At 49.0% G+C, this 22,087-nt stretch overlaps 1 protein-coding gene and 1 pseudogene across 1 annotated transcript in view; both read right to left on the bottom strand.

Annotated features, from left to right (window-relative positions):
- The window catches only part of LOC129014235 (amyloid-beta A4 precursor protein-binding family A member 2-like), a 46,683-nt gene that overhangs the window by 5,351 nt on the left and 19,245 nt on the right, over window positions 1–22,087 (bottom strand). Inside the window, exons 3-5 of the mRNA XM_054451417.2 lie at window positions 17,242–17,484; window positions 15,514–16,547; window positions 936–1,074 (exon numbers count right to left, since the gene is read on the bottom strand). Coding sequence (XP_054307392.1) covers window positions 940–1,074; window positions 15,514–16,461 — 1,083 coding nt within the window. The 5' untranslated portion in view covers window positions 16,462–16,547; window positions 17,242–17,484 and the 3' untranslated portion in view covers window positions 936–939. The remainder of the gene's footprint in view (window positions 1–935; window positions 1,075–15,513; window positions 16,548–17,241; window positions 17,485–22,087) is intronic.
- LOC129014237 (breakpoint cluster region protein-like) lies at window positions 3,894–5,652 on the bottom strand (annotated as a pseudogene).

Below are 22,087 nucleotides of genomic sequence, written 5' to 3'. Positions count from 1 at the left end.
GTAGTAAGTGTTCAGACAATCATCTGACATTTCCCTCCTCTGACTGAGCATTTCATGTATATACACACATCATTCTCATCGATTTTTCACAGCAGTCATCCAAAAGGTATGTACTGTCTATCCATATTTGAGAGTTGAGCAAAGTGAAACCAAAAAAGGTGTGTTTGCCACCAAACTCAGTGTTCCTTTCACATCCTGCCGCTTCACATAAAAGAGATGTTAAGTCAGAAGAGAAGAATTAGTTTTGATTTGGTCAGAGCAAGATGGACCAAAGTCAGCTTCATGAAGGAGAAATAATTTGAGTTGTGTTTTGTAGGAGAGAATGAATGTGAATATACAGATGCCACAGAAGGAAGGTAAGCAGAGAAAACAGCATGAACAGGCTGGAAAGGGGCATATACAGGGATCAGCAGGTGGTTCCAGGATGTGAAGAGCAGATGAACAGGGTAAAAAGTGGCTATTCATAGATGAGAAAGATAACCTTGGGCAAGAGAACATATGACCGTGGCTAGGGACGGTGGCTCATGCCTGTAATCCCAGCACTTTGGCAGGCTGAGGTAGGAGGATCGCATGAACTCAGGTGTTCAAGACCAGCATGGTCAACACAGTGAGACCCCATCTCTACTAAAAATCTAAAAAATTAGCCTGGTGTGGTGGCTCATGCCCATAGTCCAAGACACTTGGGAGGCTGAGGCAGGAGGATCGCTGGAGCCTGGGAGATCAAGGCTTCAGTGAACTATGATTGTGCCACCACACTCTAGCCCAGGCGACAGAGCAAGACCCTGTAGCAAAACCAATAAACATGTGACTGAATCTACCACTAAGGCAGGAATGGAGGAGGAGAGCAGCTGAGATTGGCATGTTCATGAATTGCCTGGTATTAACTATAATTACTTAAACAAAAATCCAGGCTCTAGCTATTTATACACACTTACACATTTAAACGGTCTTGCCTTTCAGTCTTCCTAATTTCTCTAATATTGCCAAATTTTCTTTTTCAATTCCTTCATCCTCCAACTTTTTCCCACTAATGGGCTCCGCTTTCATCTCGTAGTGATCTAAGTCTTCTATATCCTGCAAAAAGAAGAAAAATGTTAGCTTATTCAACCTATTTTTCTTCAGCAGTTTCTTATGCCAAAAGTTAAATTATTCTTGACTCAATGGGGGACAAGAAACAGAATATATCTATCCTACGGGGAGAGAGAAAAAGCCCCCACATTCCATTCAAGAGGCTCCCGCCTTTTATATCCTAGATTTTATTTAAAAGCTAGACTCTGCTTTACAAAAGCTAGACTCTGCTTTACTTTAAAAGCGTTACAAAGGTTACAAAGTCATAACTATTATGAAATAAGCCATCATTTATTTATTTACTTCTTTAATTTTTATTTCCTTTTTTAAAACAGAGTCTCACTCTGTCACCCAGGTGGGTGTATACAGGGGTGATCTCTGCTCACTACAAACCCTGCCTCCCAGGTTCAAGTGATTCTCATGCCTCAGTCTCCTGAGTAGCTGGGATTTCAGACATACATCACCATGCCCAGCTAATTTGTTTATATTTTTAGTAGAGAGAGGGTTTCACCATGTTGGCCAGGCTGGTCTCAAACTTCTGATCTCAAGTGATCCACCCACCTCGGTCTCCCGAAGTGCTGGGATTACTGGCATGAGCCACCACGCCCAGCCAAGCCATCTTTTAAATCTCCTCTTAAAGAGGAACCTTTGAGACAGTTTAGCAGCGGGTGTCAAGAACCTTAACTGTTCACAGTTTGTTCCAGAAACTTGACTTCTAGAATTGTATTCCAAGAAACTAGTCTAAGATGTAAACACAAATTTAGGCATAAGGATACCTATCTCAACCTTGCAACCAAAAAAACAAACACAAAATCTGCATGTGCAAAAATAGTAAAACAGTTAACTCAATTCCACAAAATATTAACAGGCCACTGAAATACCAACACAGCATAATTTCTCCTGTATCAAAAAACTTTGAAATGAAAAATGGAATACACAAAGGAATAGAAAGAATTTCAATTATGCTGAAATATGCATAGGAAAAGACCAGAAGTACTTATATTGAAATGTTAATTTCAATTAATTTTAGTTGTTATCTCTGGAGACATTTGGTGCTTTTCCCTAATTTCAGTTTATGGTTTTATGTAGTAAGCATCTATTGATGTTAATAACTAAAAAGTGAGTTAGAAAAAGAATTTGATTTCAGGTGCTCGGGAGGCGGAAATAGAAGGCTCGTTTGGGCCCAGGAATTTGAGGCTGCAGTAAGCTATGATCATGCCACTGCACTCCAGCCTGGGTGACAGAGACCCTATCTCAAAAAATAATAATAATTTAAAAAGAATTTGAATAATATCCCCCAGAACAACATCTTTATTCACATCATTCTGCTCCCTCCCTTCCCATACTATCTGTTCTTACACACATACAAATATAAGCAGATTTTTAAAAATCCTAACTTTTTTCAATTACCTTGTTTTTCTACTTTAAATGCCAAAATCTCTAAAGGAGTAGTTTATACTCATCTCGATTTTTTTTTTTCCAAGCCGGCTAATTCAGTGATTTCTAGACCTGGTTACTGAGTACCCTCACTCAAACTCTGCCCATGACTCCATACTTCATGGAGCTCCCTTCTCCCTGTGTGCACCTTTCAGCCCTGATATTCCACCCTACGCTTGTTTTCCTCACAATGCTTACAAATGCCTTTGGCCTGTATTTCCTCCTATATGTTCAACCTCAGTCATGTTCCCATCCACAAAACTTCTCCACCTAAGTATTAATCAGCACATCACAAACAGAATTCAACACAACTTTCTAAAGCAATATCCTGAGCACACTATTCCCTGCTTAAGGCCTTCCTATCAATAATCACACCAAATAGAAACACGCACCCGTCTTGAATTCAAGACTTCTAACCATCTGCCTTTTCTGGCCAATCTTGCTTTCCATGACTTCAACACATCAACTTTCCTTCTCAAAATAAAAGCATCCAATGCACCCCAACACACCATGTCCAAGGTTGCTCTGGGCCTGTTCCCAACTTATTTTAGGAGCCTAGAAATCTGCTTTTCACCTGTCCTAATCTGACATCTCCAAAGTCTAGTCTCTTACCTTTCTAGATTTCCCTCAACGTTGTGGTCCCTTGTTTATTATCTTAGAGGGGAAAATGTTGAATGTTTTCATGCAGTTTATTCCACCTCAGTTAAACTGCATAAAAACATTAAAACAAACTCTCATTCTAATTGGACAATTCTAAGTATTTTACTCCCAGACTCATAAAACAAGCCTACAGCCAGGCACAGTGGCACACGCCTGTAATCCCAGCACTTTGGGAGCCCGAGGTGGTGGATCACTTGAGGCCAGGGGTTCAAGACCAGCCTGGGCAACAGAGCGAGACTCAAAGTCTACAAAAAATAAAAAAAAAAAAGCATTAGCTGGACGTGGTGCAACCGCCTGTAGTCCCAGCTACTCAGGAGGATTGCTTGAACCTGGGAGTTCAAGGTTGCAGTGAGCTGTGACCATGCTACTGCACTCCAGCCTGGGTGACAGTGAGACCCTGTCTCAAACAAACAAACAAACAAAAACAAGCCTACGACACTTCTTTAGTTCTGAAGCACTCGAAAGTATATTTTAGATTAATAATTTCCAAACCAAGAAAATGAAAGCCTAAATTAATTATAAGACCCCAAACAGAAAAAATCTTTTTTTTTCCAGTCAATCATTTATTCAGCCATTATTCATTGAGCTTTGACTGCTACAAGGCACCGTGCATACTACCAGAAGGGGGTTCAAAGATGACTAAGACCAGGTCCTGTCCTCAGAAAAGAGAGCAGATGTGAGGGGAGAGAGATGACAGGAGACCCGGTGAAGGTCTCAGCTCACCCCAATGAGCACTTAATCTTCTGAGCTTCAGTTTCGTCTTTTATCAAATGAAGAGGCTGGACTGGACATGATCTCTGGACACCAGGTCAGCTGGAAAACCAGATGGGCCTAAGCCTTCCCCTTCCTCTCTCGCTCCCAGACTCCTAGAAAGCCAAGAGGCAGGGCGCCACCTTTTAAGAAGAAAACGAGTCCGCAAAGAGGGATGGTGAGGGCCATGGACCTTCCCTGAAGTTTGCATGTGGCCCCAACACACAGAGCAGCCTGGAGAAGACGAGACTAAGTTCAGAAAATTGAGTGGAAGGTTTGGCCTTCCACGATTAGGAAAGCGGAGCTCAGAATGATCGGGAATTTCCGGGAAATGGGAATGGGAAGCCCCTGGAGTGTGTGCAGAGAGGGGTGACAGACAGAAGGGTGACAGTATCCGGTGGTGCGAAGGAATCTCGCGGGGGTCGGGCTGGAGGGAAGGGGGTGAGGGATGTCACGGCCAGAGCTGAAAGGCTGAGGCCTGGGCTCAGGCTCCTCCCACGGGCCGGCCACAGGCCCCATTCCGTCAGCCCTGCCGCCGCCACAAGTTCATTTTCAGAGAGTCGCCCGAGCTTAACGTCGCTTTGCATGTTTTTTCTAAGTTCCATAAGTGGCTTTGGGGTAAACAGGCGCAGCTCACCCTCCTTCCCGCCCGCTCCCCAGCCCCGAGCTTGAGGTTAAACAGGGCCACGGAGTTGGCCAGGAAGGGATCCCAGCAGCCCGGGGTGGGGGGCGCGCGGCGAGGTCTAGCGGGGTCTGGGGGATCGCGGCGGGGAGCGGGGGTCTAAGGGGGGCGCCTATCTGCGGAGAAGCCGTCCTCGCGGTCAGAGCTGTGCCAGCTGCCGTCGCTGTCTCTCTCCGGCGAGCTGTGGCCGGGCGAGTCCCGCTCGGGCACCCGCAGGAACCTCTGGCGCCTTCACGGGGGGAGGTGCTCGCGCCTGGGGGTCTCCTCTGCTGCGAGGGGCGAGCCCGGGCGGTCCTTGGCCTCGGCCTCCGGCTGCTCCAGGTCGCGGGTCCCCCGCTGCGGCCGCTGCCCCCCGGGTATCAGGTGCGTCCAGCGGTGGGGGCTGTGCGTCCGCCCTGGCCTCTCCGCCTCCTCGTGAGTCCCGAACCGGCAAGGGGCCACCAGCCAGGGGCCAAGGACGAACTTCTCGTTGAGATCCACCATCTCGAAGTCGTGGTCGCTGCCGTCGCCCCCCTCGTCCGTGCCGGGAGCCGTGTGGGGTTCCCTGAGGGGCGCGTAGTCCTCCCTGGCCCGAAAGGGCAGCTGGGGCTGCAGGAGCTGCTGGGGGACGGCGTCGGCCGAGCTCCTTCTCCCGCCCGCTTCTCCGGCCGCCCCGGGCCGACGGGCAGGTCCGCGCGGGGAGACTCAGCCTCGGGGTCGGGACGTTTGGGGTCCCTGCGGGGAGACAGCCTCGGGGTCGGGGCGCCCGGGGTCCCCGGAGTCTCCGCCGCCGCCCTCGGCCAGCGCGGCCTGCAGGAGGGAGGCTTTGAGCTGCTCCTCCGCCAGCACCTGTTGCAGCTGATCCAGGTTGAGTCTGCAGCGCTCCAGCTCCTGCTCCGCGTCCCGCACCGACTCCAGCCTCGGGACCGGCGCCCCCGCCCCGGGGAACTCGCCCGCCAGCGCCGCTCGAAGGCGCGAGGGTCCCACATGCCGCGAGCTCCGTCCGCGCCGACCCTTCCCCGCGGCCCGGAAGACACCAGAAGAAAAATCAAGTTTCCCCTTCCGCCCTGGCGCCTTTTCCCCTTCTTCTTCCTCTTCTTCTTCTACTCCTGGTGGGTTTCGCCTCCCTGACGTCAGCGGCTCCTCGCGGCGCGGGCGGGCGCCTGGGCGATGAGAACCCGCCCCAGGCATCCCACAGCCAGCTCGGGCCGCGGAGCCGCCGGGGGAGGGCGGGAGCTACCGGGCCTCGACTCAAGCCTTCCCCGCCGCGCAATGCCGCCCCGGGACCCCACCCGCCCCGCTCCCCTGTCGCCCCGCTCCCTGCACCCGACCGCAGGGGCCCTGGACACCCTCCTGCCGGGCCAGGGGAAGACGTGGGGTCTGAAGGCGGCGTGGCTGGTGTCACTGCGGACCCACGGGGTCGCCCGGCGCGGGGATTGATTGATTGATTGATTGATTGATTTTCCTTTTTTGAGGCCAGGTCTCGCTCTGTCGCCCAGGCTGGAGCACAGTGGCACGATCATGCCTTAAACTAACTTGATGAAGATCACGGAGCAGTTTAATCCAAATCTGGGGGTAACGCTTTGGGGTTTTGTTGGCCCCTGTAAGCTTCTCCCCTCTTCTCCCTGAAGCTTTTCCAGGGAAAAACACTCAAGGATGACAGCGCCAAGCGGCTCTGCTGGAGGCGCCCCGGACCTCAAAGCTGGACTCCCCGGGGACTGAGTCCAACCGTGGCTGCAGGGGCCGCCGCCTGGCGGAGGGTCCGCGTGGGTGTCTAGGAGGACCCCCCACTCCATCTCCTCTTTGCGGCCTCAGACCCTTCCCCTGGGGAGGACAAGAAACGGGAGCTGGGCCGCGCGCGGTGGCTCACGCCTGTAACCCCAGCACTTTGGGAGGCCGAGGCGGGCGGATCACCTGAGGTGAGGTCGGGAGTTGGAGATGAGCCTGACCAACAGGGAGAAACCCCGTCTCTACTAAAAATACAAAATTAGCTGGGTGTGGTGGCACATGCCTCTAATCCCAGCCACTAGGGAGGCTGAGGCAGGAGAATCGCTTGAACCTAGGAAGCGGAGGTTGCGGTGAGCCGAGATTGCGCCATTGCACTCCAGCCTGGTCAACAAGAGAGAAACTCCGTCTCAAAAAAAAAAAAAAAAAAAGAAAGAAAGAAAGAAAGAAAGAAACGGGAGCTGGAGAGGGGAGTCCCACGTGGCCCTGCCCTCAGTACCTGGCTGAGCAACGCTTTCCAGTTCTTTTCCAGGGTTGTGGATGAGGCCCCACTGCCTGCGAAGAGAGGCCCTGATAAACCATCTCGTGCTTTCTTAAAAGAGGGTACACCTTATCAATGATTCATGTTTCCTTCATTTTAAGCATGAAGAAATTGATCCAAGGGCCGGGCGCGGTGGCTCACGCCTGTATTCCCAGCACTTTGGGAGGCCAAGGCGGGTGCATCACCTGAGGTCAGGAGTTCGAGACCAGCCTGGCCAACATGGGGAAACCCTGTCTCTACAAAAATACAAAAATTAGCCGGGCATGGTGGTGGATGCCTGTAATCCCAGCTACTAGGGAGGCTGAGGCAACAGAATTGCTTGAACCTAGGAGGCAGAGGTTACAGTGAGCCAAGATCACAGCATTGCACTCCAACCTGGGCGACAAGAGTGAGACTCTGTCTCAAAAAAAAAAAAAAGAAAGAAAGAAAAAAAAAGAAATTGATCTAAGAGGCTGACTTGGCAGCTGGAAATTCTTCCTCCCCACAGCGCCTTTTGGGGACTGGAGCTAAACTCAGCCACCTTCTCCGTAGCCCCTGCCACCCACCCAGCTCTCACCTGAACCACGGGCACAGGCCGTCCTGCTCCCACTTTTCCAGCCCCTTAATTCATCCCTCAAGGCCACAAGGAAGCAAGGAAGACGTTTCTTAACCACAAATGTGCCATGTGTTTGCACCAAGCCCTGTCTGGCTCCCGTCACCTACAGGGTGGAGTCCAGACTCCGTGGCATGACACAGGAAGTCCTCCCACATCTGGTCTCTGCCCACCTCTCTGCCTTCTTCCTATAATTTACCCTTGCCAGCTCAAAGCTGGCCTCAAAGACCTCACACCCTTTTCCTTGGAACTTCTCATCTCTCCCTACATGCTTGCAAAAGTCCCCGCAGAAAAAATCTTGTAAAACAATCAAGACCATAACATTCACATACCTTCTATTTGGTCAATGCAGAGACACAGATCTTTGTTCTGAAATTTGCATTTAAATGCAAAGCTTCAGAGCCTGAAAACATCTAAAATTATACCCAGGACTGACAACTGGCCTAGGCTCAATGTCTTTGGAATCTGCTCTACTAAATTTGCTACCATTTGAATGTGCTCCCTCCAAAATTCAGGTGTTTCTAATGTGAATATGATGCAAAAAGTGAAAACTTTATACACCTTTACAGAAGCCTAGAAGTACAGATGAAGCAATCCTTTTTTTTTTTTTTTTAAGAATCTACAGTTACTAAAACTAACTGAAAAAGTGGGAAATCTGGAGACCAACACATAGAAGAAGAAAAATGGCAGTCAAAGACTCACTCTCCAAATTGGACATTTATTTAAACCAGGGTTTCTCAGCCTCAGCGATGTGTATATGCTGGGCCAGACAATTTGTGGAGGGTTCTCCTGTGTGTTGTAGGATGTTTAGTAACATCCCCTCTACCCAAGAAATGCCAATAGCACCTCCCATCATGACAACCAAAAATGTCTCCAGATTATTTCCAAACATCCCATGGGAGGCAAAAATCTCCTTCAGTTGAAAATTACTGTGTAAACTACAGCTACATCCTAGATCTTAGAAAAAGATGTAAGCTTCCCAAGTCAGCCCTGCATACCATTGGTACGGAAATGAAATAAGAGCCTAGAAGGAAACAAACAAAACTGTAATCTTATTTAATATAAAAGTAAAAATGCAAAAATAAAATACTACCATATCCATTCTAACAGTGTTTATTATAGGAATACAAGGATGATTCAAAATTAGGAAAATTTCATCAGGTAATTCACAAATTATATTTCTACATAGAATTGAAGGCACAATCATGAAAAACAAAGCAGCTCTATATGCATTAAGTCCATGATCTATTCAGTGACAAACACAGGTTGCAGATGTCTTACAGAAGGAAAACAACACCGAACACGTATTTCTCCCATCTGCTCTTTGTCCTGAGGCTCCATGGGAATTACAGTGAAGCATAAACATTGTATAAACACACACAATTACAAAAAAAAAGGAATGGGGTTACCAACAGAAGAGAATTCACCTCCAATAGACAATGACAGTAAATGGGAAATGGTTAATTAATGAAGCAAAGCAAACAAAGGTGAAGGTTAGGGTGATACCGATGACAAGGAGGCTAATTTGTCCCACAGTACCCTGGAGAGGCACTAGACTCAGACACCAGGTACCCCGGAGAGTGGGACTGATAGGCAAGACTGAAAACAGATTAACCAAAAGCCTACATACAGAACTCATTTTCCAGGCCCTGAAACACATTGTTCTCCCACATCTCCTTAAGCAGAACCCCAGCAAACACGTATCTACCTCAGGCAAGAGAACATAGATTTTACCTCCAGAGGAATGGAGTAGTTCCTGCCCTCATTTATGACTGCACAAAGAGATAAGATAGAGGGGTGGCGACAGCAATTGGGAATCAGCATAAATTCCCCCTAAAAACCCTTTCCCCTAAAAGCTATCAGTTGACAAGTCTTGGCCACAAAGAACTCCCACTCTTCTTTTTTTTTTTTTTTGAGACAATGTCTCACTCTTTCGCCCAGGCTGGAATGCAGTGGCATGATCACAGCTCACTGCAGCCTCAACCTCCTGGGCTCAAGCAATCCTCCCACCTCAGCCTTCTGAGTAGCTGGGAATACAGGCGGGCACCACCACATCCGGCTAATTTTTTATTTTTTGTAGAGATGGGGGTCTCACTATGTTGCCCAGGCTAGTCTTGAGCTCCTGGGCTCAAGTGATCCTCCCACCTTGGCCTCCCTAAGCGCTGAGATTATAGATGTGAGCTACCACACCCAGCCTCCCAATCAGTCTTTTAGTCCTTCTCTCAAATATGAATGAACAAAAGGGGGAATTTTAAAAAAGATGACAAATGATGAGCAACATAGAATACATATTTGTGGAAAGGCTTTTGAAAGAAAAATAAGACCAAAATAAACTAAGAAAAAAATTATTGAAGAAAAAAGACATGCTAGGGAGAGGACAAAAGAGTATCAAAATAGCTCCTTAAAGACACTTGTGAATATATTACATCTATAAAACAAAAAATAGAATATGAATAAGGAATAATCAGAGAAGAAAAAGTTCTCAGAACTCAGGCTTCATCTTTGGAGTTGGTCCCCAATGAGCCACAACTCCTGTCATTCATGTCCTCAGAAGGGCCCATTCCACAGTGAATCTAGGTTGGCTCCGATAAAGACTTACTTTAACCTATAGAATGCGGTAGAAATGAAACTGCATCTGTTCTGGGTCTAAGCCTTAAGAACACCTGACAGCTTGCACTTTTGTGCTTCTGGAAGCCAAAAAGAAGAACTGACTATCCTCTTGGAGAAAGAGAAGCTACATGAAGAGGCCCAAGAGTATGAGATGCTATGTAGAAAGGCCACATGAAGAAACACCAAGGCAGCAGACCTGTGGGTGAAGAAGCCATCTCAGACATTCCACTGCAGCTGAGCATCCAGACAACCAGTCCCTGACACTGTCTAACCACGTGGTGAGAGCTGTCGAATGAGACCAGCAGAAAAACTGTCCACCTAGCCCATTAACCCATACAATAGTGAGAGAGAGACAAATTTGTGGTTTTATGCCATTAAGTTTTGGGATACTTGGTTAAGCAAAAATAAATAACCAAAACAAAACAAAGTTATGACTAGCCAAATAAAATTTCCCAAAAGCTTGTACACACATGGTCACAGCAGCAGAATTCACATTAATCAAAAGGTAGAAACAACTCAAATGTCCCTCAGTGGATGAATGGATAAATAAAACTTAACATAGCCCTTCAGCTGCAGTGAGCCGAGATCACGCCACTGCACTCCAGCCTGGGCGACAAGAGTGAAACTCCGTCTCAAAAAATAAAAATATAGCCATTCAGTGAAATATCATTCAGCCACAAAAATGAATGAAGTACTGACACATGCTACAACAGGGATGAACCCTGAAAACATTATGTTGGTGAAATAAGCCAGACACTAAAGGGTATATATTGTCTGATCCCGTCTTTATGGAATATCCGGAATAGGCAAATCCAAAGTGAGGGAAAAGAGATTTTTCATTGTGGGGGCTGGGGGGAGAGGGAAGAATGGGGAGTGACTGCTTAATAAGTACAGGGTCTCCTCTGGGGGCAGTGAAAACGTTCTGGAACTAAATATCAGAGGTAGCTGCACAACATTGTACTAAATGCCACTGAATTGTACACTTCAAAATGGTAAACTTTATGTTACAAGTGTATTACTACAATTTAAAAATAATGGGAGAAGCAAGAGTAAGGAGAGCCCTCTAAGGGTCTCAAACATACTGCCCTGTGAGAGCCCCTTCACCTAAGCTCTACGAAGGTCACCTGCCAGCTTGTACTGAGCCAACCCTCCAGTGACTCACACCCAGGCAAAGTGGGAGATGACCCAGGAAGGGGCTGGGTCAACCAGGCAGCAGAGGCAGCTGCCCATCAACCACTGATACGCCCTTCTCCTGGTCACCTGCCTCACATACCAGGTGCCACTCTGGGTCTATTTGTGGGGAAGGTGGGAGCTCTGCCACTTACAGCTCCCCAATGCCACAGAACTAGGAGAATTCCATTTGGTTTTGTTCAATTCTCAAATGAGAAAATCTTCACCAACCCTTTCTAATACCATTGCTTAGGGGCCAGCATGGCTGCTTCTTCATGCTTGCTGCAAACACCTGCAATTTTTCCATCTTGCTAACTTAAAAGCAAGAAGCCCTGTGTGCATAGTTTAATGACAGCAACCTACTGGGGATAAAAATCATTCATGTGGCTCTATCAGAGGCTCAAGCCTGCAGTTCTCTCAGGAGGCTTGACCTGTGACCACTCCTGTAATTCACCCAGTGGCCTCCACACTCGGCCTCCAGCCCTGCACACATTCTGAGAAAACTAGCTTGACATCTGAAACATGAATGTAACGATGGTGCCCAAGCCAAAAGGAAATTAAATGACCAGTAGTAAGTCAGCATTAGACTTCAGTTGCCAGAAGGCATTTTCTACAGTATTTAACTTCCACTCATTTACACAGGCCAGATCTCTGTTCTCCTAATATGGGGAGTCCACAGTTCCGGTCAATAAGATTAGTCCTAATAAGAAAAAAACTGAGTTTAGTCTCGATGGAACTGCCTAAGGCTACAAACATTAAAACAAAGTCCTACAACTCATAATTTGAAAAACAAGTTTCACCAGATGATCTATAAAGAAGGTACCAATGATCCAGTTAACTTCACTAAATCTACCTGTCTACTTTTAGGAATATACACAGTAGAATATCTGGGATATTTAAACTTGTGGAAAAGGTGACAGGATAGCAGAAATAGCTGTTATTTGACGGCAGATTTAACGATATATGTTTATTTTAATGACACTCACAAGGCATGACCACAATCACTTTACTATAAGCCACAGCCTGTGGGATCTATGTTCCTTCCACTCCCGCCAAGGGGGGCTCATGACCCATACAAGACCTAGGAGAGAAGGGGAGGCTCCCCACTCCCACTCAGGATGTGGTTGTATTATTTACTCATGGCTCATTTTGGTCGTGAATGTCCTCCTGACACCTCCCAGGGCTATGCCGACCCACCGCCCCACGACCACACACGCCAGGTCCACAGGCCTGAATGGGTGTAATCACAGCTCATCCCTACTGTGGCTACATCTAAATAGTTTTGATTTGGCCCAAAATGTTTTTGCTTGTTTGTGGGTGATACAGTTTGGATATTTGTCCCCACCTCAATCTCATATTGAAATGCAATCCCCAATGCTGGTGGTGGGGCCTGGTGGGAGGTAGGTGTCTGGATCATGGGACACATCTCTCATGAATGACTTGGGCCATCCTCTTGGTGATAGGTGAACTCTTGCTCTGAGTTCACAAGAGATCTGGTTGTTTAAAAGTGTGTAGCACGCCCCCTGCACAGCCCCCTGGATCAATCAATCACTCTCTCTCTCTCCCCCCCATTCTCACCACGTGAAGTGCTAGAACAGCCTAATACAGTGTGATTCTGGCTACATGGGTTCAGACTGGCTCAGCTTAGCTTTAGAGGGTCCAAATTGGCTCGAGCCCGTTCGTCATCCAAAAACCTTTTATTTCTTGTTTTTTATTGTGGTAAGTATACATAATGTAAAATTTACCATCTTAACCATTTTTAGGTGTAGAGTTCAGTGGCATTAAGTGCAATCACACTGTTGTACCATCTTCACCACCATGCATCTCCAGAACTTTTCCATCTTCACAACTGCACCCACTAACCACCAGCTCCCCACTCCCTGCTCTCTCCAGCCCCGGCCACCCCCATTCTACTTCCCGTCTCTGTGACTCTACTGTGGGTGCCTCAGAGAAGTGGAATCACACAGGACTTGTCCTTTTGTGACTGGCTCTAGCAGGATGTCCTCAAGGTTCATCCATATTGTAGCCTGTGTCAGAACTTCCTTCCCTTTTCAGGGTGAATGAAATTCTATTGCATGTGAAATCCTTTTCTTTTGTAAGGTGTTCGCTATGCCGGCAGCTCAGAAGAGCAAGAGGAGCCCTGACCCGCCACTGCTTTGTCTGTGGAGTGGGTTTTGAGGGCTGGGGAATGGTTGGATGACCCCCCCCTCTTGAAGATGAACACAAATATTTCTAAAAGTGGCTAACATGCTACTGTTCACATACTTGGGACCCAATGAATGAATCAAGAGGGGGCAGACAGGCTCCAGAGGCAGAATCAGAGGCCACCTGCAAGCACATGAGCCGAAGGACAGAGGCTGATGAGACAAGAGGGTAAATGAGTGATGCCGCCACACACAGCAACAGCCTCCACCCTGACATCGCACCCGAGCAGCTCTTGGGGAGCAATGTCTCCCCACGTTAAGTCCAGCTCAGGCTCCCTGACCTGCACAGCTTGGCTGCACCCAGAGCAGACCCGGAGGGCCACCCTTGGGGCAGACCCAGAAGTGAGTCAGCACCCAGTGTCTCTTAAAAGGCCCAGTGTCTCTTCAAGGCTGAGTGCAGTAGCTAACACCTCTAACTCCAGCACTTTGGGAGGCTGAGGTGGGTGGATCACCTGAGGTCAGGAGTTCTAGACCAGCCTGGCCAACATGGTGAGACCCTGTCTCTAAAAAAATACAAAATTTAGCCGGGCATGATTGCGGGTGCCTGTAATCCCAGCTACTCGGGAGGTTGAGACAGGAGAACTGCTTGAGCCCGGGAGGCAGAGATTGCAGTGAGCTGAGATCACACCATTGCACTCCAGCCTGGGCAACAGAGCAAGACTCCAACTGAAAGAAAAAGGACCAGGACCAGACAGAGGCCTGGACCATAGGCAGCTGTTGACACTGCAGGAGCGGAACAGCTTCTATGAGCCTAGCCCAAACATGCATCAGCTACAACAGTTTGGGCCTTGGCTTGGTCTCAGCTGGAGAGAGATCAACTTCTCTTCTGTGAAGGTTGACTGGGGAGTTGGGGGCAGATGTGGGTGTGGCAGGTCCTGGAGGCCTCTATCAGCCCAGGGGGCTCCATTTCATTCCACATCTCCTTTCTGCACATGTCTGAGTTGTGCATAGTTTTCCTGAGCTGCTCATAGTATTATCTGACATAGGATTAGGAGTTATTCTTGGTCAGCCCCCTATTACCATAGTCCCTTGGGGTAAAATTCCCACGCCTGCCATCACCATGGGACCTCCTATGCATCCCACAGCCCCCTGTAAACACGGAATTCCTGTGAATGACAGGAACACCCCCAAAATGAAGTCAACTGACACTTAATGTGCTTTAGAGAGGAGACAAGACATTAAAATACAAGTGCTGAAAATCCAGGAGTCAGTATGATTTCCATTCCAAACCCAAGCTCTCAGTACACACACAAACACACACACACTCAAATTCATGAATTCTTCTCAGAAAAAAATAGCAGTTAAGGCTTAAAAAATATGAAAGCAGTCCACATAATTGGCCAAATAGAAGTTCCTTCACCCAAGTCCAATAATCACATCTTCTTTACATACTCACAGTGAGGCTTTTTTTTGGAAGGCGGCTTTTCAAATGTGTTTATTAGAATGCACGCTGACTCTGCTATAATTAAAATACAGTTATGCTGACATCCACTGCCCTCATTAGCATGCGTTTCTTCCCCGAGGTTTTGTCAAACCTTCAAAAAATCCTTTTCCAAATAGGTATTCACAGCTGACTGCCCATCAGGTCAAGGCCCCCGGGCTTTCAGAGACCCGTCCATTGTGAAATGCACTCTGGCCCCGACCCCAGCCACCAGGCCATCCAACACTGGCCGCAGCAGTGTGTGAGCACCAGCACCCCCACGTCTTTGCCACTGCCCTGCTGGTCTGAGTACACCCCTGAGGACTGAGGGGCTCTCCCACACATACTGCCCCACTATGAGCAGACCCAGGGCAGTGGGCAAGAAATTGAACCCCTCCTTCTAGGGTGGGAGGAGGGGTGTCTTCTGCAAGACACGAGTTGCCACTCAGCCCTCAACCGGCTTTACTCCTGAGTCTGAGCGGTGAGCTTAAGAGTGGCCGGAACATCCACACAACATGTCTCCCAACTGGACCAATGAACAGCTCAGCCACCATTAGAACTGTGAGGCACCCAGCACCCCCTACTGCCTCGCTTCAGCATCTGCGAGGCCTGTACCCTGAGGTCCCTTGCTCTAGGGCCCCTCTGCTCCCTTCCCCCGGACAGCCAGAGTCCTACCTGCTCATGGGGCCACTTCAGCCTCTCTTCTGGGGTCCTGGTCTTGGGCTTGAAGCCTCTCTGGGGGTCTCCGGGGTGCTTGGCCTCGGGAAAGAGGTTCAGCGACTTGGGCCTCGCCTCGTGCCTGCTGGGGCTGCAGCTGGCCTTGACGGGTGGGCAGGCCTCTGCAGAGGCTGCAGGCCCTGGCTCGGGCCCATGCTCGGGGCTGGCCTCACTGGTGCTGGTGATGCTGGTCATACTCAGGCTTATCTTGATCTCTGCCACGATCTGGTCGATGTCCTCCTCCTGGTCCTCCAGGTCCCCGTCCCCGCACCTCAGGGGGTAGGCAGAAGCGCTGGTGTTCCCGTTAGCCTCCGCAGGGTAGTAGTCCTGGTAGCCCTCTTTGCTGGGACAGCAGTGACCGTCTTCTTCCTGGTCGTGGGCCTCCAGGACAGAGGGCTCATCCTCTGGGATGGGCAGTTGGCCATCAGGGTAGTCCTGGCTGCCTTTAGCCCTGTGACCATGGGAGTGCAGGCCCGCCCAGGCCGTCCACTCCACTGCATCCTGGCACCCGTCAGTGTCCACTGGGTGTGCGCCGTGAGCCAGGTACACCTCCCTGTTGCAGTCCATGCCCTCCAGGTAGCTGTCGTCCTCAGGGCAGTAGCGGATGTAGTAGGGGATGCCCTCCTCCTCCTCAGGGAGGCCCTCATCATAGTCCTCCTCCTCAGAAGTGTTGTTCACGTAGTCGGAACTGGAGTCCCCAGCGGGGCTGTGGTTGTGGCACTCCTGCTTCTTGGGCATGGGGCTCCCTGGCCGCAGGGTGACCAGCTCCAGGCCCTCGGGCACATAGCCCTCCAAGGGCAGCTCCACGTCCTCGCTCTCAGGCTCCTGATGGTGAGGGACAGGACCCGGCCTTGCCCTATGTTCCAACATGCTGCTCCCTGCGCTCTCACGCTTCTGGTGGGCCATGGTAGACGCTTCCGGTGGGCCATGGTAGACTCTTCTGGTGGGGCATGGCGGGCGCTCACGCAGCCATCATTCCCCAGAGGCAGCCACTGTGGGGAGGAACATTGGCAAGGACAGAGTCAGAACCCCACAAAGCCTGGCCATGTGTGGGGCCACTCCACCGCCACAGCACCTCCAACCACATTCTCCCACAGCAATGTGAAAAATGATAGCTGAAGATTTTCATTGCTGCAATCTTTTAAAAAACTGGAAACAACCTAAGTACCCATAAATCAGAGAATGTTTAAAAAAATGACGGCAGAGTTCACGTGCTGGAAGAGTTGACGGCGTTTTTAAAGAGGCAGGGCAACACGCACTACAGTGAGGGATCTTACAGGCCTATTTTTGAGGGAAAATGGCAAGCGAGTTACAGCGAGTGCCCGTGTGTAGATCCCAGTTACAGGTCCGTCAAGATGTCTAGAGAATACACACACGCAAAGGCACACAGAAAGGGGAAACCCCCAAAAGGCTTGTCAGCCATGTCCTCTGGGGAGGGGAGGGGGGAGAGAGGTGGGAGGGGAGAGAGAGGTGGGAGGGGAGAGAGAGGTAGGAGGGGAGAGAGAGGTAGGAGGGGAGAGAGAGGTAGGAGGGGAGAGAGAGGTGGGAGGGGAGAGAGAGGTGGGAGGGGAGAGAGAGGTGGGAGCAGAGGGGGCCTGGACATTTTACTTTATTAAAGATGTATGTACTGGTTGAGTGTTTCACCAAAACGCATTTAATATTCACCAGCATTATAATCAAACCCACCTGTGCACCTTTGAGGGTCTCCTCTTCTAGCTGGGAAGATGTCAGCACTGAGACAAAACCACCTGTGGGGAAAGGCAGACAGCTAGGGGAGGAAGCAGGACTTTCCGCGTGGGCTGCTGCTCTGGGCATCAGGAGAGGTGGCAAACAAGCTGGTCTCCTCCAGGAAGGCAGCCACTGGAGCAGAGGAGCCAGCCTCCCACAAGATCAGGACATGAGCACACCACAGGGCACAGCCAGAGACACCTGAAACACAGGAGGCGGTGCTGACCCAAGGGAGGGCAGGACCAGGAGATGTGCCGGCCAGGACAGCCAGGGGTGCACAGGCGGGCAGTATTAATTTGGGGAAAACTAAATCATTCAGTTTCATTCAATGAGTAGTTTGCATGCAAATGTGTGTGGCGGGGGTGTGTGGTGTGTTCATGAGATACAGTGTGTGTGGTGTGTATGTGGTAAATGTGTAGTATGGTGTGGGTGTGTGGTGTTTGTGTGTGTATGGTGGCAGGGCGTCCTGGAGGGTGTGGTGTGTGGAGTGTACTGTGTATGGTGTGTGGTATGTGGTGTGGTGTGACGTGAATGTGATACGTGCGTGTGGCGGGTGTGGAGTGTGATGTGTGGTGTCTGTGGAGTGTAATGTAGTGTGGAAGGGTTGAGTGTGTACGTGTGTTTTGTGTGCATGGTGTAGTGTTTGTGGTGTGTGGTATGTATGCAGTGTGTGTAATGTGTGTGGTTGGTGTGTGGTGTGTATGGGGTATGTGTGTGGTGTGTATGAGGTGGGCATAGTATGTGTGTGGTGCACGTATGCATGCACACACATGCACACATGTGCATGGCAGCTGACAGGCAGATCGGCAGCCTGGGACATGCAGCGGTGATCAGCTCAGCCAAGGCAGGGCTCAGGGCGGGAGTGGCCAGGCCCCTGGCAGCTCAGGACCCTAGATGAGAGTCCAGGAGGAAAGAACAAGCTGTGTCCCCATCTCCACCCAAGTTCATCACTAACATGAACCTATAATCTGTACTGAAACTGTTCCACTTCTGATTAGAATCAGAAACACTTCCAGACGGGCTCAGCACAGCCAAGTGGGGACTGTCCTACAACGACACGGTGTAGGAGTGGGCAAAGGAATCATGGCAGCAGCTACCTTTTGTTTTTTAAAATGTGAAACATTTCTGAATGGCTTAAGCAACATCTATTTAATTTAAAAGCTCTACTGAGATGAAGAAAGAAAAAGAATACATGCTCAGCTCCAGGGACACGTAAAGGGACACAGATTGGGGGACAGAAAGAAGTGTATTAATTCCTTCCACGACCCCTGAAGAGCAGCGGTGGGTCTGAGCATGCTATCTCCATGAAGCAGGCCAGCAGGCAAGCCAGCTGCCACCTCGTCCTGTGCAAAGCACAGGGACTGTCCCCAAAAGTAGGCAAATGACTATCTTATTTGTTCAGGGGAAGCAAAATGGTCCAGGGATGGTAGCCGTGTTTTCTTCCCAATAAGACCTAACTGCTGTCATCTTTCTCTGGGACCCAGACTCCCTGAATAGAGTGAAAGGCGGCCAGCAGAACCCAAACTGTTCTGCCACGGGCTCCTCCCCACAGAGCACAGCTCAGTGCAACAGAGTCCCCAAATCCAAGATGCAGAATCCACAAAGAGAAAACCTTCTGCTCTAGAAGGTACTTACAGGAAGTCAAAATTAAAAACACATCTTCTTATGGTTCTTTTTTTCTAATATAATCAATTATTTCTTACTGCAAAACCTAGAAGATGTTTACCATTTATAACCAGAAATCGTTTCTCATAAAACGACCATAAAATGTAAATTATTCAGTGACCCATCTCTCTGGAAAAGAATAACACCGTATGAAATTGAGGTACTGCCCAAAAATCAAGACGATGGGCCCTGAAACTCTAAATACTTGAATTTTTAAGTCACTTCATATCAAGCCCATTTAATAGAAACTATGTCAAGCAGGCACACTATTAGAACTGATACGAAAATAAAATTTCAAACTGACACAGCTGTATCAAAAAAAAAAAATGAAAAGAGAAAAATCGCTTCATTGCCTTTTAGGATTTCCAAAGATGATGTTAAACCCAGCCATGGTTCTCATCTCCAGGAAAGCAATTGCTGTGGTACAAAAGGACAAGGGTTAAAAGAGAACAGTGGGAGCTCTCTTTCCCAACTAACTCACGCGGTGTGACGCACAGGCTTTCAGCACAGGCCAGGGTGCCCGGGACTGAAAACTCCTTCACCAACCCCCTCCACAGGTGGGAAATACTCGGATCTTCATTCCTGTGACACAAGACCTTGAAGGTTGCTGAAAAATGCTAGTCCCATCTGACTGGGGCAGCATTTTCATTTATTGCACACCATTGAGTTTTTTTCTGTTTTTGTGGATTTATTTATTTATTTATTTATTTTGAGATGGAGTCTCGCTCTGTCGGCCAGCCTGGAGTGCAGTGGCGCAATCTTTGCTCACTGCAACCTCTGCCTCCCAGGTTCAAGTAATTCTCCTGCCTCAGCCTCCTGAGTAGCTGGGATTACAAGCGCGTGCCACCACGCCCGGCTACTTTTTGTATTTTTTTAGTAGAGACAGAGTTTCACCATGTTGGCCAGGCTAGTCTTGAACTCCTGATCTCAACTGACCCACCCACCTCAGCCTCCCAAAGTGCTGGGATTACAGGCATGAGCCACTATGCCCAGCCACCATTAAGATTTTGGCAGGAATCATTGTGCTAGACACCACTATCCCACCAATCACTGAGCACTTTTCATTTCCTGCCCCTGGTGCTGTTGGATACCTTACGGCAAGCTGCCGTCTCTGCCCACCCACCTGAGGACAGAAACCTCCAACTCTGCCTTGCCAGAACTGACCCGTGTGTCTGACAGATGGTGAGTCCTTTGCTGTACATGGCCCTCAAAAAAATGAGACAATTCTTTCACTCAGACCGAAGTAAGCAAATGCTGAAAGACCTTATAATGAAACATCACATTCCCCAATCTGGACTTCCCCACTCCGCTGGCCAACCTTGTCGTTTCTGATTTTAATTCTACTGGTGATTATTTTCCACCTCTCTAAATAATTTTTGAACTCTCTTTCTGGGTATATCAACTTTGGATACTATTTATTAGCATCCCATTATGAGAGGTGAGCTTTGCAGACCACAACCTCCCAGGCTCTGATGCAAGTGAACAGAGGATCGCACCAGCTACTGCAGTCATGCAGAGGGGCTTTCCATTCTTAGCAGGAGCACTGGGATAAAAGAGATCCTTCCAAGAGCTCCCACCTAACTCTGGGAACACAGAAGCATCCTTTAAAAGCCCTGTGGTCACACAGCCTTCAGCATGGATACAGGCTCTTTTCTTAACTTTATAAAGCCCCGGATAGGCTGGTACTAACACTGCATGTTGCTGCTGCACTTCGAGGGCAGGAACTGGCTCCTGCTCCAGTTTGCATCCTCTGCGCCCAGCACCAGGCCCGTCTGCTCAATGCAGGATAAGCAGGTAGCTTCAGCCTGTCCACCCAACCCTTGCAGAGGGTGGAGCTGCAGAGAGCATGAGTGGCCAAGATGAAGCCTTCATCGGATTCTTTGACCCTTTCTACTATGTGAGATATTCTCGATGTCTGAGGGATGAACGGCAAACAAAGTGCGGCCTATCCATACAATGGGGACAGTAGTTAGTCCTAAGAAGGAAGGAAGTTCTGACGCACACTACAACACAGGTAGGCCTTGAGGACGTCACGCGAAGTGAAAGAAGCCAGTTGGAAAAAAACAAATGATTGTATGATTTCACTCACATGTGGCACCTGGAGTCGTCAAATTCAGACAGAAAGTAGAATGGTGGCTGCCAGGGGCTGGGGGAGGCGGAAAGGGGAGTCAGTGGACACAGAGTTTCAGATTGCAAGATGAAGAAAGTTCTGGAGATGGATGGTGGTGATGGTACATCCATCACCACAGTGTTGATACACAACACTGTGAGTGTATTTAATGCCACAGAATCATACACTTAGAAGTATTTCAGACGGTAAATTTCATCTTATGTGTATTTACCACAATTTTTAAAAACTAAGAAAATTAAGATATCCTTGATGTCAGATGCCAGGAGAGCGGTGTCAGGCATCTCACGAGCCGATTCTCCCAGAATTTTTCCTCCATCGGGTAACCACGAGCCTGGGGTATCCCAAAGAGAAGCCTCAGTGTAACATCGACAATCTCAGTGGAGTGGCTTCATCAGGGAGTGACAGGGGCATGACTTACTACTGGAGGACAAGGCAGGAGGCAGGGAAGATGGCCTGGGGAAGATGGCAGGGAAGCCTGCTTTGAACTGTAAGGAGCACGCAGAACCTCTTATCCAGACCCGGAGCGCTGCCCTGTTGACAGCACAAGCAGCTCAGGGCCAGCGGCGCAGGAAAACCCCAGGGTCCAGCCAGGTCACGGGCACAGGCCTGCACTCACGGGGCACTGCAGTGAGGATGGAGGGGTCACTGCAAATGCATAAGAGGATATTTTCACCAATAGTAAAATTTTTAACAGATTTTAGAAATGAAAGGATTCCCCCTGCATACGTCAAGAACCTGAGTTTCTTTCTGAAACTTGGGTGGGCCCCTTTAGAGTTGCTTCAGATAGAAAACACACCATCGGTGGCCACTCCCCTGAGGAAAGGCAGACTTTATGGCTGAAAGCGTCACCCGAACGCTCTCGGTTTGCAGCATCACACGGAGTGGCTCAGGTGCCCATTCATTTTAAAAGTCAGCCTGGGGAGAGTACCCACAGATTCGGAGTCATATCTCTGATGGGACACAAGCTCTACCCTTTCCAAGCATTGATGATCCTGAGGTTGATCAATC

The sequence above is a fragment of the Pongo pygmaeus genome, chromosome 16 (assembly GCF_028885625.2).
Source record: "Pongo pygmaeus isolate AG05252 chromosome 16, NHGRI_mPonPyg2-v2.0_pri, whole genome shotgun sequence".
In the NCBI taxonomy this organism is placed as follows: Eukaryota; Metazoa; Chordata; class Mammalia; order Primates; family Hominidae; genus Pongo; species Pongo pygmaeus.
The sequence above is the reverse complement of the archived record's forward strand: the minus strand, read 5'-3'. Positions and strand labels throughout refer to the sequence as shown.